Source organism: Vitis vinifera, chromosome 13 (assembly GCF_030704535.1).
Source record: "Vitis vinifera cultivar Pinot Noir 40024 chromosome 13, ASM3070453v1".
Lineage (NCBI taxonomy): Eukaryota > Viridiplantae > Streptophyta > Magnoliopsida > Vitales > Vitaceae > Vitis > Vitis vinifera.
Genome location: NC_081817.1, coordinates 14109952 through 14127030, shown reverse-complemented (window position 1 = coordinate 14127030; position 17079 = coordinate 14109952). Strand labels below are relative to the sequence as shown.

At 33.3% G+C, this 17079-nt stretch overlaps 1 protein-coding gene across 1 annotated transcript; it reads right to left on the bottom strand.

Moving 5' to 3' along the window:
- Nucleotides 1–10615: 10615 nt before the first annotated feature.
- Nucleotides 10616–13933, bottom strand: LOC100242904 (cationic amino acid transporter 6, chloroplastic). The gene is made up of 5 exons (XM_002269520.4): nt 13490–13933; nt 13186–13405; nt 12759–13110; nt 12261–12495; nt 10616–11479 (listed from the first exon to the last, which is right to left on the bottom strand). Exons 1-5 carry the CDS (start codon nt 13872–13874, stop codon nt 10911–10913), a joined length of 1761 nt encoding a protein of 586 aa, XP_002269556.1. The 5' UTR covers nt 13875–13933; the 3' UTR covers nt 10616–10910.
- Nucleotides 13934–17079: the final 3146 nt, after the last annotated feature.

The following is a 17079-nucleotide window of genomic DNA, read 5'->3' as shown; positions in this document are numbered from 1 at the left end:
TAGACTCAGTCCCCACTAACCATATAGCTAGAAACCAAGGAGCATATGTAAAGTTTTGGCAAATTAGTTATGATACAAGATGGATCTATGTAGAAAACAACTCTAAAGTTGAGGTAAAGGGTATTGGAATGTGCAAATTGGAATTATGTAACTCTACATACCCTACTTCTACATGATGTTCTTTATGCTTCGGATATTTGACAAAACTTGGTCTCTATGTTAGTCATTCTTGATTTAGGTTTTAATTTAATTTTGCATGATTCAATAATGGAGTTGTATTGAGGAACAACAACTTTGGTTCTGGATTTATTATAGATGGTTTTATGATTCTTGACATTAATAACTATCTGTTGTCTAATATTAATGATCGTTATTATTTATTAATGACTACTTCTAGAAATGCATATGATAAAGTAATCTTATGGCATGCTAGACTTGGACATATTGGACAAGGAAGAAATAATAGACTAGCTAAAGAAAATCTTTTTGGTCAATTCACAAAAATTGATATGCCAACTTTTGAATATTGCATAGTTGATAAAACTACAGGAAAACTATTCAGAAAATAAGCTAGAGATGAAATACCATTGCAATTGATCTATTCTAACATCTGTGATCCTATGAATGTTAAAGCAAGGCATGAGGCCTTGGACTTCATCATATTTATAGATGACTTTACTTATTATGATATGTTTATCTAATTTCTCATAAGTCAGAAACATTAGATTGTTTCAAATGCTATATTAATTTAGTTGAGAATCAGTTAGACGGGAGGATTAAAACATAAAGAACAAACCGGGTTAGAGAATATCTATCAAGGCAATTTGAAGATTTATGTGATGAAAATGGTATCGGTGCACAATAGACTATTCCAAGGACTCCACAACAAAACATCGTTGCTAAGAAGAGGAATAAAACATTGTTGGACATGGTTAGGTCAATGATGGCTCAAGCAAATCCTCTCATTTCTCTTTGTAAGAACTCTATCTCCTTGAAAACCAGAAAATATATATATATATATATATATATATATATATATATATATATATATGTTAAGAATTTGAGGCTAATCCAACTTATGGTAATCACCCTAGAGGAGGGAGGGGGGGTAAATAGGGTGATGGTCTCTTTTTAATCACAACAAATTTAAACAAAATATAAGCAAAGTAAAGAGATAGAGTTTAGAGAATTCAAACTCGGGAGTTTATAGTGGTTTGACACTTCCTTGCCTACGTCCACTCTCCTCAACCTCCTAACCGAGTGAGGGTTCCACTATCTTGAAGCTTCAACCAAGCTTCCAATCTCTTTACAATTGGATTATGGTTCCAATTCACCCTCTTGGACTTTTGGCTCCAAGCACCCTTTACACTTCTCAAGAGTTATCCTACTCTTGAACAACCCCTCAAGTGATACCCCACACTTGAGAAAATTCCTCACAAAGATATACAAATAATGATCTCTCAAAATCCTAGTAATAGAACTTTAGGCTCAAAGATACAAGAAAAACTAGGATTGAATGGTGCACTAAAGATATGTAAGTTATGAAACAATGGTCCACTCAAAAAACACTCTTCCAAGGCTCAAATATAATCAAGAATGATTTGGGAAGGTTAAGCTCATGAAACAATGAAGATTGGAGGCTTTTTATAGAAGAAACAAGCCAAACTAGCCATTAGGGGTTCGACCGGTTGACTAGCCGTTAGGAAAAGTGACCGTTGGGCCTCAATCGGACCTCAACCGGTTGAGGTTCAACCTTGACCGGGAAGAGAAGGCCACTGGGAGAGAGAGAAACTTTTTGGCCTCTTGCAATCGGTCCTCGACCGGATGAGCACAACCGGTCGACCAGTTGAACCGGTTGAGCCATTTTTTTGGCTCAACACTCAACCTTTTTCAACTTAAAACCTTTTAACACAATTTTGAAAATCATTTAATACAAGGTTTTAGTTGAAAACATGAAATCATCCAATTCTTAAGATATTTAAAACAATATTACTCTTGGATGATTTTGGTGCATAAATAAAGAATGAAATGCATGAAAGTCCTAGTGCACCAACAACCTTACAAAGAGATCTTATGAAGCTTTGGTCTTGAAAAACTCTTCTCTTTGAGGTGGTCTTCTTCTTCATGATTTCTCCTTGGCTTGATTTGTCTTTGTGATTGCCACTTTGGAAATCGTCTTGCCTAATCACAATTGAAATATGATCATTAGTTCTAAACCTTATTTTTTTTATCATCAAAATCAAGATTAACCAAACCTTGGTTTCACAATATATATATTCTTTTTTTTTCTCTCTCTCTCTCCCTCTTTGAAAACAAAGAAAAAATACATTCTTCTTTCTGAAAAAAGAAGAGAGTCTTTTCTCGAAGTTTTTCCTATTTTTCTCTATGAAAATGAAGGTTAAGGCTCTTGTGTTGTAAAAAAAAGAATGGTTCTTGCATTCGTAGTTTCATTCATGACTTGAGACGAAAAAATTGGTTAATGAAACAACCAATCGGGATTCTTGGGCATTTAAGAAAGTAACCTGAAACCCTTATTTTTCATCATATGACATCATCGATTCGACTATGATTCAACCATTGGTCTGACCGATGAATCATAAACAGGTAACTTTTCTAATTCAATAACGAGCTTGGTTCTAAAAACATTAGGTTTGATCAATGCAAAGGAAGCCTCTAATTATGATCTACTTTAGAACTATTTTTCCAAAGGTAGAATAAACTAACTAGAACAATGCAAGCAAAACTAAAATAGAAACTAAAGACTATTGAAAACAAAAATGGGATATTGAAGAAAAAAAATACTTTTTTTATGAAGAGGGTCATGTGATCATTGTCTTCTAAATCCAGTAAGGTAAACGAGGCTCGAACTTTATGGCATGTGTACTTGATTTTTGAGGAATCAAGCAAAAGGGAGTGATTCCCATTCCCTTTCCCTTTCCCTTTCCCTTTCCCTCTATTCCTATTTGATGTGTTTACTTGGATTTGAAATCAATAAAATGAATGGGACCTATTTACTTTTGGGGAATCTCATTTTCTAAAATGGAGAATAGATTTCCTTCAAGTTCTCTAGTGACACCCATTCCATTCCATTCCATTTCCTTAGGAATGAGAATAATACAAGATGCCCCTAAGATTAATGTAACTATTCCATTTTAATATAATGATATAATTAATTATGTAAAAGTTATATATTAATTTGAGATGATAGTATATTAAAAATAATAATACATTTTCAAAAAATATATATAAGGAAAAATAACTAAAGATAATAAATTATTTTAATTATTTTTAATTTGAGATAATAACATATTTAATTATCAAATTTTAAATCATTTTTTATATATTATAGTTTAAGTTAATGCACCCGATATATGTAAAGATTAATAATCATTTATAAAATTATTATAAAAAGGATTAGATATTGTTTTTAATTAATAAAATATAAATTTTTAATTCAAATTTATTTTAATCAAGATGAAAACATAACATTGAAACGAGGATTATTTAAAAAATCGTGTTAATATAAATAAAAAAAATTAGTTTATCTTTTTGTCTATGCCAATTAGCTTCATTTTTATTTTATTTCCCGATATTCTTATAAACACATCAATGAAATTCTTAATTCTGATTCCGATTTATCATCTCCACGTTCTTTCTCGCTTTGATCCTCTTTTCTTTTATTCACTTCGTTCAAAAATTTAGTAAACATGTCATTAGAGCCCAATGGCCAAATTGCAAATTCATGGTGTGCTCCAATTACTACAAAAATATAGCTATTGAGTTCCTTCAAATGTAGACGCAAGCACAAAAGAAGAGAACTCAAAGTGATATTAAATTCCCTTGTAGCTATTTAGGATTGTAAGATGTATGACAAGGGTTTTGTTTTTTCCTCTCAATATAAACCAAATGAAATATTGTTTGACTATTTTAGGTTGAGAATACGCAGAGAACTTTCAATGATACTAAGGGTGCGTTTGTCAATAATTTTAAGAAGTGTTTTTAGTTTTTTTTATATTTAAAAGATGAAAAAAAAAATTGAAGTATTAAAAAGACTAAAAACACTTCCTAAAATCATTACCAAATGCACTCTAAACTTCCTAATGACTATATAAAGACCACAAGATAAAGATTATGCTAGGGGTATTTTTTTTTCTTTTTTCCGAAAGAGAAGAATACACATGAAATGAAGTATTGTTTGCCTACTTTTAGGGTGAGAGCACGTTGTCGATAGAACCCTAAGAAAATGAATCAAATGGAGCAAAAGGTGGCCCAAATCCAGGCAACACGCCTAATTAAATGGTTTTGAGACTAAGCCCTTGAGAAATCTCAGTAGATGAGTTTGTGCCCTATGCCCACAAATGAGCCCCATTTACTCTCTACAAGTCTTAAGAATTCATAAACAAAATCCCCAAAGACAAAAAAGAAACAAGATTCTCACTCTCATTTTTCCATAAATGAGAAACCCATTAAGAGACAAACCAACATTGGCGGAGGTGGATTCCACCACATTGACCCAAAATGTCCTTCTATACAGTATTTTAGACAGTTATTGAGAACTTTCATTAATATTTTATCCATGTTTGAATGTGAACACAACTACACAAGTACAATGTTACAGTCGAAATGATAACACGTTTGAAAGCCAACACAACTACACAAGTACAAGGGTCATAATTGAAATGATAAAAAATTCCTTCTACTAAATTTTAAATAGAGCCTCGACCAACATCATACAACAAGATTAGATAAGAAAACGGAAAAAAAATAATAATTAATTATTCTTTAAAAATATGCCTTAAAAGATAAAAAATAAAAAATAAAAGGAAAGCTGGGATTTCATTTTCATTCCTTCTTGTCATGGTATTTATAATGTTACTTTGTATTTCTTGATAAGATTTTATTCCCTTTCTAGTTGTCAAAGTAAAATAGCATACTTTGTGATTTTATTAGCTTTCTTGTGAGTCAATTTGAGTTAGTTTTCAAGTAGTAACTTCTAGTAGCTCTAGAGGTTGGGCCTTTTTTGGGTCATTCTCGTTTGGCTCAAGGAAGGTAGAAATTGTTAAGTAATAGGATTGGAGTCCATATCACATGCTTTAACAAATACAAAAGTGAAATCCCATTTTAAGTTGGAGCGTGGAACTCCAAAATTGGAGTAATTTTATGTGAGAGAATTAGGGCAGTGTGGGTCCATAGTGTACAGAGTATTAGTGCGTAAGCCATAAACCCAACATACACCTACTCCAATGGCTTGGTCTTGGACATGACCACACTTGGCCTTTAAGTCTCTGCTTCTTCACTAAAACCTTCTATAGTGCTTTCTTTTGGTTTGATAATAACCAAACAAAAAATGGAGGGTGTCTCCCACATCCTCCAATACATCACTTAAAATCATTGAAGCTACTACCTACTCACTACTCCTAGACCTTGATACCCTTTTTCATACATGGTCAGCAGGCTTGGAATTGGAAATTGCCCTCAGGATTATTATCCATTCAATACTCATTAAGTTCACCTTTTATGGTGGTGGGTATTTATCAATTTTTTACTTTTTTTTTTTTTTGGTTTTTTGCAACTTCATTGGACTTGATAAAACTTGTAACTTTTGTGATGATGTGATCTCTGAATATAATGAGATCCTACCATATTAATTAATATATTTTTATGAAATTAAAAACAAAAAAGTCCATTTTTCATACATTATACCATTTTATCTTTTTACCTAATAATCATTTTTAATAATTAAATCTTATTTTTTATACTTTTCATCCATCCTTTAGATTTAACTACCCATATCAAAAGACTTAAAAGCTTAAAATTTCATATAATATTAATTGGATATTTGATAAACCAACTTAATAACTTAATTTAAGATATTAAGTGAATTAAACATATTTAATAAAATAAATTAATGATATAACTTAAAATTAAAGACAAATTTAAGTAATAAGTAAAAATAATTAACTTATTTTTTAGTTTACATCTTAATTTTACCTTTTTATCCTTATTTACCATAATTATCTCCACGATTTCTTTTACTATTCCACCACCTCTATTGTTACTCATCATTTTTTATCCTAATTATATTTTATAAGAATAAATATGTCAATTTGATTATTTAAAATAAATCTTAACTTAAATTTCTCAAATAACCTTCATACTTAAAATAAAAATTAAGTATTAAATGTTAAATTAATAGCTTAAATACAATTTAACTTAAAGTCAACTTAAATTATTAAATAATAAGTATTATATTTTACCAAACACCCTCTCAATCAACATCATAAAATTTCTCTCTCGACAAGAAAACAAAAACTAAATTAGGTATAGATAACATACATTATAAAGTCCCAAAAAAGTTGCAATTTTTAGTACTCTTTTTCATGAATACATCAATTTGGGAAGTTAGAATATTTTATCACTTATACATATATATATAAACTAATAGTAAGATTATGTGGAATGTTTAAATTGAGAGAATCTCTTAAGACAAATATAGTTAATAATAATAATAATAATAATAATAATAGAGGAAGTTGAGCTCTCTCTCTCATTAGAGAATTTGCCTTCCACCATATCCTTGAGTATGGCCAGGACTCGGAGGTCACATCATGGAATTGCCATGGCTTTCACGTCAAATCCCAATTTCATTTCTACTTTACAAACGTAATGGCCGGTTTGTTCGGAATTCTTTTCAACTTTAAATAATGCCAATCAAATTTATATCATTAGCGAATTAATTGTTATAACTTTATATTATGTCAATCAAACTCATATGATGACCTTGACATTTAAACCATTTTCTTATCACCCAAACACTTGCAAACCTAATTGCAAAAAGAAAAAGAGAAGAAAATGCTTTCAAGAGAACATTAGCTTTCCTTGGGGAGAGAATCTTTCCATGGAAAATTTTTCCCAAGAAAAAAAATGTTCCATCCCTAGAAATATTCTCTTCATAAAGCCATGTGAAGAGGGATCATGAATTTTATACGTCATTGTGATAAAAGAGAGATCCATCTGCACAAGTGGAGGGCATTAGGGTGTTTATTTTTAGTTTTATTTCTTGATCCCTTTGGAAAAAAATGAAGTATAAAGGCATTATTTTGGCATGGAATTCATTTTTTGGGCTTAGGTCTACTCCACAAAGCATTTCTTTTCCCTTTGACTTAGAATCCAATGAGTAAAAGCTTCAAGCCTTCAACTTGGTGGGAATCCAAATTCCTTGATTTGTGTTTGGAGATGCTTTTGGGGTTGCACTTAATTATCCCATTTGACCCAAAAAAACAATTAAAAATAAAGAATAAAAACATAGGCATTCCATGACAAGTGACAACCATCTCACAAAAGAAAGGTTTAAAAAACATATTGGTAAGAAGAACCCCCCTCCCTTTTAAAAAAAAATATCAAATATAGCATATTTTTTTATACATTTTTGTTTACAATTTTCAATAAATGAAGGTTATTTTTTCAAGATTATCTTATCCCTTTTTACAAATCTTCAAAAAAAAAAATCCTTTTTCTTAGGAGGAAGCTATAACTTGGAAGTGGGAATATGAAAAAAAAAAAATCATAATATTTTCTTTTCTTTTTAAGTAAGATATTCACATAAATTTTAATAATTTAAAACTTTGAGAAGTAAAACATCCTTGTAAATTATTTATAAAGACCACTTATTATTGTTGTTATAGTTTAAGTGTGTGTTAAATAAAAATGAATTCTTATTACTTACTAAATTAAAACTTAAATTATTCAAAAGTTTGTTGAATTAAGACTTATTATTTATTTTTTGTTTTTAGTATTAAAGTTATTTGATAAATATAACTTAAATTTTATTTTAAATTATCAAATTAGTATATTTATCTTTATTAATTTTAATTATTATTTATCCTCTTTGATTTTTTATTAATTTTAAATAATAAATTTATTTATAAACATCTATTTTTAAAGTATTATAGATATATAAAATTACCATAAATTATTTATTATAAAGAATTAGTGTGGATGTGGATTTATGATTGTAAACGTAGAGGTTGTTTGTTTTTTTAACTTTTTGTTTAAAGCAATTTACTTTCAAACTTTAGGTTATTTATTTGTTTTTACTTTTTCATTTACTTATTATAAAAATTTGCTTGAATAAAAAAATTGTAATATATTGGTTTTTTTTTTACTTTTTAATGCTTAATATAAATAAAATATTACAAAAATAAACAACCACTTAACAGTAATATTTAAGGTGATTATTTCTTGACTAAATAGAAAAAAATGTTTTTTTTCTATTAAGTTACAAGTAATATGCTGATATTAATTATTTTATGACTAAATAGAAAAAAAAATGTTTTTTCTATTCCAGTTACAAGTAATCTGTTAATATCAACCAATATAATTAAATTGAACTTATTATCAATTTTTTTTATTTCCGTTACAAGTGATCTGTTGATCTCAACCAATATAGTTGAATATAACTTATTGATAATAAGTTCATTCTAGTTATGTTAGTTGATATTAACATAATGCTTTTAGTTGAATAAAAAGAAACTAAATATTTTTCTATTTAGTAAAAAAAAAAAACAAAGACTATCTAGACTTAAGTTGTATTTAGAATTAAGTAAATAAAAAAAATAAAAAAACACCACCTTAGTCTCATGATAGGGGAAACTAGAGCAAAAGAAATTTGGATTAGAAATATTTTAATCATTTTGACTTAATATTTAAACTAATTTTTAACTATAAGTCATAATATTATAAAATATATTTAATCTACATAATGACTTGAATTAAATAATTAAGTCATTAGGTTAATTTACCAAACACCCTTAATTAGATTAAAAATATATATTTTTAAACTCATTTATTTAATTTATTAATTTTTTAAAAATAATTTTGTCATCAAATTTTTAAAAATAATATTGTCAAGATGATTTATTTTTTTTTAATTTTATCTTAATGAAAAAAAAATCACTTTTTCTCCTTTCTCTTTTTACCTTTAATTTTTTTTATATCACTTAAATTCATTTTTTATATAAAATAAAATCAAATTCAATTTCTACAATTTTGGATAATTCTTTTTTTTTTTTAATATAAACTAGAATTTATAAAAAAAATATATATATAACTAAAATTAATTTTGTTTTTGTACATTTTTTTTAAATGTTCTTATGAATTATTATTCAAAAATAAACAAATGATATAAAGATAACTTAACTTGAATAATAAGAATTTGTTTGGTAGTGATTTTAAGAAAGACTTTTAACCTTTTTAATACTTAAAAATTTTTATTTTTCAAGTATTAAAAATGTTATAAACGCTTTCAAGAATAATTGTAAAATTACACTCTAAATTAATTTAAAATAGATTCACAAAATTTCAAAACCAAAACCAAAGTTTTACCACATGCCAGCACCATTTTTGCCTAATAATTAAAAAAAATAAAATAAGTCAATAAGTGGGACAATTGTAATGAGGGGAAAATTTTACTATTAGGAGCATGCTTAGAGATTAAATAATTTGATGAATTAGAAGCCATTTTTGTAATAAAAACAAAAGTTGAGAAAATAAAATGCTAGTTTATATGAATGAGTTTTTAGAATTACTTCTTCCATAGCATGCAATATAAATATATTTTTAGGAAATATTTTAAGATTATTTAATTAAAAGATGAAATGATCACAAATTTCTAAGTCTACTTCATATTTTTTCGCCTAAAAAAATTACCTTTATTTTTTCCTTACAAAAATAGTCTTTAAAAAAAAAAAGCAAAAAAGCAAAAAAAAAGCTTATATGAAAACTATTAAAATATTGAAGGATATTTATTGTATTTACAAATTTTGGATTTGTCATTTCTATTGGCAAATGTAGAACTTATCCTTAGCCATTACAAGTTGCGAGTAAATTATTAAGATGTTATGCGAAGTGAAAAATTGATTGGTAGGTCATAGGGCCATATGGGGTTGAGAGGGCGGCGTGGGTCCCGCCCACTGAACAATAAAAATAAATAAAATGGAAACTTGATACGAACAAAATTGACTTGCGGAGCAGACAAAAAGGATTCAATTACCCAACATGGAACCAAGGCCCTGGCCCATACCCTTTTGTACACACGGATTATACGCCTCTCTCTTTGATTAATGAAACAAATTTCCTAATTCATGCATATAGAAGAAGCGAGTATGTAAGGATCATATCATTCATATCCCTTTTCCCAAGGGCATCATATCCTTCAATTTTCTGCACATGCCTCACCTTTACCATTTTTGATCAATTCTCCGAATCTTCTTTTTATTTCTAATTAATAGTATCTTAAGAAGAAAATCTCAGACTTCAAATATATTCCTTTAAGCGTCCGAACACAGAATTATACTAAACCCCCCTCTGGTCTCACAAATGAATATAAAATTTCAAAAAGCAGGTCATCTTTTTAACAAGGACAGGATAATAATTAATATGCTCTTGTTCAAACCCCATGGAAAGCAAAATTTCAAACCTCCTTTTCATGTGGCATCCGGCGTCCTCCCCTATCCCCAAGGCAAAAAGGGAAGGAGGATCAAATAAGTTATAATCTTATCATATTCTGATGATTGTATTTTGAGGAAAAATGTGAGATGCAGAACTCTGTAGCCTGTACACGCTAACTGTTTTTGCTTGATGTGCTGCTTTTACTTGTCATACATCCGATTCTAAAGTTGATGGATTTTTCCAGGAACCGAAAGGGGGGATTCCCAATCTAAAAATCTATTCCTCCCAAACATCTCTCAACTATACAATTTTCATTCCCACTTTTTTATTTTTATTTTTTATTTTATAGCAAAATTGAAGCCTATTCTTATCTTCTTCTTCCCCTTTCATAGTGGAACCATCAACCAAAAAAAGACAAAAAAAGAAAAAAAGGAGGGTTTTTTTTTTTTTTTTTACACTTTCTAGACCATGGTAATGGCGTCCACACTTGCTTCTGAATCCTTCGGAATTTCAGCATTCTTTTGAATGTAATAGCCATCTTCTTGGGCATCAAAGCTGGCATGGACACTGTATAACACATAGACAAGCACTGCAAGGGCCGAAAAGTAGCCGAAGCGCACATAGGAGGGCCTATCAAGGGAGCCCAAAAGGAAAATATTCAAGAAAATGGAGATGGATGGTATCCATGGCATTAGAGGGACCCCCCAGTGTTCGGGTTTCCTAACCTGGGGGACCATGCAATGGAACATTTGCAAAATGGCAACAGCGACTACGGTGCAGGCTCCCAGCATAACCTCCTTTGGATGCCCCGGGGCTGCAAAATGCCATATCAGTGTGAATATTATGGATGTGAGCGAGAAAGATACTAGAAAGGACAGCGTCGGCCATGGATTTGTTGCCCCAACCGACACGTATCGCCTGTAAATCACTGCATTCGCAACCATGTAAAACACAAACAGGGTGCCGATGGATACGAGGTTGAGCAGCACATTTAGATCCGTGAATACTGCTATTGCCGCAGTGAAGATTCCTGAAATTCAAACTAAGCATATGTTACCAACATCTTTCACTTCCTTTCCTTACTCAAATTCATAATTCAATATTAGCGCCTAATACCCATCAAACCCCCCTGCTTCTCTCTTAAGTCACTGTCTCTGCCCCCGATCCCTATTTTTGATTCACCAACAAATTTTTCTTAGCGATTCTTTTGCCAGCCGTAAAACCGACTTCCAGTCCAATAGTCCAACCTCAGAGATTTGTCTTCCAATGGTCAAACCCAACGATTATAAAATTATAAGATTGATTTCAAGAACCGCCAAAAAAAAATATACATATATACATAAAGATAAAGGTACCCCTTCCAATTCAAAACTAATACTTTCGCTTGTTTTTGAATAAAAAGTACTCCCCCATATTAATTCAACAAGTTTGCCATTTCTTATTCTTAAAAAAATACCTTTTCAAAATATTTCACACACACACACTTTGTAAAACAATCCCTTACCCCACTCAAATCTCACCACGTCGGCATATGCGGGACACCTAAGCAAAATTCACTGTATAAACCCTCTCGCGGTCTGTACCGTCCCTGAAAACAAATGTTTTTAACTGAATCGGTTCAAAGTGGTCCCACCCTCCCCAACGGCCTAGGCTCCAGTATCCAAAACAACAAACTTCTAAATCAAAGAAATACCAAAATAATAATAATAATAATAGTAATAATATATGGCAGTGCGTAATGCGCACACTACCAGCCCCGCTCACACGAATAAAGCCAATCCCAGATAGTTCGAGACTTGATTGTAACGTACCAAGAAAAGCGGAAGCGTTGACAGGCGTACAAGTCTTATGGTGGACCCTCGCGAACCATGATGGGACCACCTTCGACCGTCCGATGACGCACATGTACCTTGCCTGCCCCAGCATCGCCACCATCAGCGACGTCAGTATCCCGAAGCTTGCACCCGCTCCGATTACGTTCGACACCCATTTCCAGCCGTTGGATTGCCCTCTGAACGCCGCCGAGAACGGCGCCTCCGGATCGATCTGCGCCGCCCATTGCACGAAGGGTCAGTTCAGTCATTTTAACATCCCGCGGCCCCAGCCAGATTTCACCACATCAGCAGCCAGGCCCCACTGAAGTGGTGGGCCCGGTGGACGTTGGTACTGGAGAGGATTCGCTTGAAGATAGACATCGATGGCGATGCCAGGAGGGGTGAAATTGGGAAATTGTATTAAAGGATTGTTAAAATAATACGTACATATTTTTATTTTTAATTAGTAATGGTAATGAAAAGGGAGACTGTTACCGCATCGTATGGGAGGAGCTTCGACATTGAAGCCGCCATTAAGCAGTAGAGAATGGTAACGAGCATAACAGAACCAGAAACGCCGATTGGGATATCCTTGACCGGGTTTCGGACTTCTTCAGCCAACGTCGAAACGGCGTCGTATCCTATATAGCTCAGGTAAACCATGGCTGCCCCATTGAAAACACCCGAAGCTCCGAACGGAAAGAACCCGCCCTGATGACGCCGCGGATCCGCCGGTTCAGTGAAGTTCTTCCAATCTCCCCTCCAAAACCCAACTACTATCACAAAAGCTATGAAGAGTATATGCATCGCCGTCAGCACCATGTTCACCACTGAGCTCTCTCTCGTGCTGAAAAACGTCAGGGAAATGGCTGAAATTAGAGTATGGACATATCGATATAAGCGTGAGAAGAGGCGAATCTACCTGTAACAGATAATGAGTGTGATGATTAGGACGACGGCGACCGCGACCAGGTCGATTTCGTTGAACCCTTTGGGCAGTCCGGAGACGGTGAACCTCCATTTAGTGGTGGGAAATCCGATGGCTGTGCCAAGGTAAGCCGTGAAACTCCGGGCTACGGCGGCGTTCGATAAAACGTAGTCCATCACAAGATTTGCCCCCGTTAAAAACGCCGCAAATTCACCTGTGAGAAATAGGTGGGATGAGGGAAACAAAGATAAAAAAATGGGTTCTTTTTATTAGAGAGACAGGTGGCGAAATGGCACACCGAAGGTGACGCGGAGGTAGCTAAAGGCGCCGCCGGCGACTGGCATGTCGACGGCGAACTCGGTATAGCAGAAAGCAGAGAGGAGTGCGCAGATACCGGCAATGGCGTAGGAAAGCACAACAGCAGGGCCGGCGTAGAGACGGCTGGCGCGACCGGTGGTAACGAAGACACCCGCCCCGACCATGCCGCCAAGGCCAAACCCCACAAGATCGAACCAGCGAAGGTTTCTCTGCATGTCGGAACCGGAGCGGGCCCGGACCCTGCTCATCTCCTCGAAGGAGGTAGAGACGGAGCATGCCCGGCGGGCGAGGCGAGAGGGGGTCTGAGCCAGGGCTCGGGCATAGGCTGTGAAGCTAGAGAAAGAGGAGGAGCCATGGGTGTCCATGGGTCTTCTCTCCAAAGAGATGAGGATGAAATAATGAGAGGAGAGTGAGAGGAGGCTTTTATAAAGGGTAATGGAGATAAACAGTGTCCACTTGGAGTCACTCTGACACCGGGACGGTAAAATAAAAACGCCCTCCTCTGAATGGCAGAGAGCCGAAACTTTTGGGGCAGCTTTTGGGGGGTCCCCATAAACTTATGTACATTTTACATTTTGGATAAAGCCATGAGGCCTATGGTTATTTTTGGATACTCTCCCTGCCTCTCTCGTATCCTGTGATGTCTCCACCCTTATCTTAAAAAACAAAAAAAAAAAGGGTTCACTGTTTGACTGATTATTCATACCCTGATTGGATGAATTTCTTAATAATGTTTCAAAAATTGAAAGGTTATTTCTCTCCTCCAAATATTAATTGGAGGGGATGGAGCCAAACCAAGTAAATGAAAACCAGCTACGATCAATAATCCAGCCCATACTATCTTATCTATCCTATAAATGTGGTTTTTTAACTCTTTTTTTGACATAAGAACCCAGAAAAGATGTGAGAGAAGGGATAACTAATTAATGTCATTTAATACTTGGATCGATATGGAGAGATTTGCCTTTGAAACAGTCCCCATTTAACTTTAAAGAAAATTAAATCCTTTTTCACTCGCCCTCACACTGCCATCCCACTAGCACTCTCGCACCCAACCATCATGTGCGCACATCCCACTCACCGAGGGAAGCAAGAAGCAAACCCACGGTAAAGTGCATGGCGAGGCTCTCCACCTGATACCGTCCCAGTAGCGGCGTCAGAAACGGCAATGAGAGGAGCGGTTAAAACAACGTTTGGACGCTTTGGGGGTCTGGGTTGTTGAGGTGGACGCGCATACACGTGTCATGCAGTTCGTCACGTGAATATGAGAAGGCCTGGAAAGAAGATAAGCACGTAGATAGTACGAGAGAAGGCGGAAGGACACGTCGCCGAGAAAAGCGCGGGGATGCTGGCGTGTACATCAATGTCAAACAACCACCCATCACAACACAACCACCGTTACTGCGGATCTGGTTCCTCCTCGGTCTCTCTCTCGTCTCCCCTTTCTATCTTCTATTTCTCCCCGCATAACTCTTTTTTATAAGTTATATCAAATCAACTCTCCCCTTTTCTCTCCATTTCCACAGGCTATTGCTTTCTCATACGAGGTCCTTATCATCAAAGGACGGTCAATCAGGTCATATCAATTATTATTATTATTATTATTTTTATATCTTTACTCTTGATTAATTTCATTCTTTATATATACATATATTTTTTTATAAGAAAATTTATGTAACCATACGCTACGGACACGATTTTACTTTTTAGAAACTTCACTTTTTACTTTTTAAATTGAGTGGATTTGAGGGAAAGTAAATGGTACTAGTGATTTTGAGGTATTTCCAAAAATACCCTCCTACATTTTAACAGTTTTCCTAGTTGGATTAATCGCTTGAAAAAGCCACATAAGCAAGGTCCAAATCAGTTGTCCACTTAAGCTGATGATATGACATATGTACGTGTTACCGTCCACCTAGACATTCCACATAGATTGATTTTTCAAAAAAAAAAAAAATTGCCAAAACATAACAAAATGGATAGTGGGATTTACCCCCAAATCCCTTATTTTCTCTTGAACCAAACCCTAACTCCAAAAACTCATATTCTTTCCCCTTCATTCACAACCACAATTCGCCGAGGGAGCTAGTGGTGAAAATAGAGAGAGGTGGCCTGAGCTGAGAGGTGAAAAGGAAAGTAAGAGAAAGAGCAGAGGACGACACTTTAGGTGGGTCACTAGCTTCATTGGTTTTGGAAGAGTACACAAGACACTTGAAGTGAGAAACGTCGTTGGAGATAAGCTTTCCCAGGTACGAATGCAATGGATTTATTATTTCATTTGGGTTCTTATCATTGCTTGTTGAGATCAGATCTAGCCTCCCTCATTTCTGTAACTGTTATGGAAAGGAAACAATATATTCTTTATGATGTTTTTATAGCAGCTTGCACTGCTTGTACAAACCAAACATCTAGGTAATAGTTTCAGTTTTATTTATCCAAGTTTGCAGGTTTTGTTTTGTGAAATTAAAGTGGGGAAATTCGACACTATAGAACTTTATTCCTCAATTTGTTGTTCGGTTAGAATCTCACAATTATGATCCAAACCTAGAGAGAAGATGAATTGGTTCTTAAGAAAAAAACATGTCACACTTATCAAATAAATGCGTTTATTTTAAGATTGGAGCTATGTTGTACTAATGAAGTGCTGATGGTATTAGTCTATATTGCCTCCTACTAAAATGAAATCTTTCAAATGATAAGTCCATTAGATAAGATGTAGCTTCTAGGGCCTTATGGGGAAGGGCCCACGTTGGTTTTAGATACTGATGATGGGGCTACATTCGGACAGAAACAGGGGTATGAAACTGCTCTTGCTTCGTGATATTCCAAATGAGTTGAAAGACTATGATCCCCTCCCTAGACATCAACTCACCCTAATGAATAACCTGGAGAGAACCCACAAGTTTTTATCCGCACCATGGCTTGGCAAAAGTCAGATTGGGGAAAGCTTTAGGAGAAAGGTTCTGAAATAGAGGGGCCTCCCTACAGTTAGTGGGTTTTTGTTTTGAATGAATTGAAAAACTACATATATTATTCATAATCAACATGATGGATTTTGAGGTTTAGAAAAATTCAGTTTGTTTCAATTTGAAGTTACATTATGCTAGAGAAGTGCTTTAATTATGAAAAAGTGAAAATGACAAGACAAAATTTATACTTTTTAGTTTTTAATTATATTCAAGTATTAAGTTTATTGTTTTTCTATAATTGCTAAATCATTTTTTACTGTAAAAAAATTAATTTTATGATAAATTAGCTATGTTAAATTAGTAACTAATTTTTAAGTATTAAGTTTATTGTTTTTCTATAATTGCTAAATTATTTTTTATAGTAAAAAAAATTAATTTTATGAATAATTAGTTATGTTAAATTAGTAACTAATTATTCATTTCTTAAGTTTATTGTTTTTCTATAATGGCTAAATTATTTTTATAGAAAAAATTATTTTATGAATAATTAGCTATGTTAAATTAGTAACTAATTTTCAAGTATTAAGTTTATTGTTTTTCTATAATTGATAAATTATTTTTTACAGTAATAAAATTAATTTTATGAATAATTAGCTATGTT

What these genes read in the sequence shown, in the direction of transcription:
- LOC100242904 (XM_002269520.4), bottom strand. Translation starts at nt 13,874, where the DNA reads ATGGACACCCATGGCTCCTCCTCTTTCTCTAGCTTCACAGCCTATGCC. An exon ending in CTACCTCCGCGTCACCTTCG is followed by an intron (nt 13,406 to 13,489) that starts GTGTGCCATTTC and finishes TATTTCTCACAG; the next exon opens with GTGAATTTGCGGCGTTTTTA. An exon ending in CAACGCTTCCGCTTTTCTTG is followed by an intron (nt 11,480 to 12,260) that starts GTACGTTACAAT and finishes TTTGAATTTCAG; the next exon opens with GAATCTTCACTGCGGCAATA.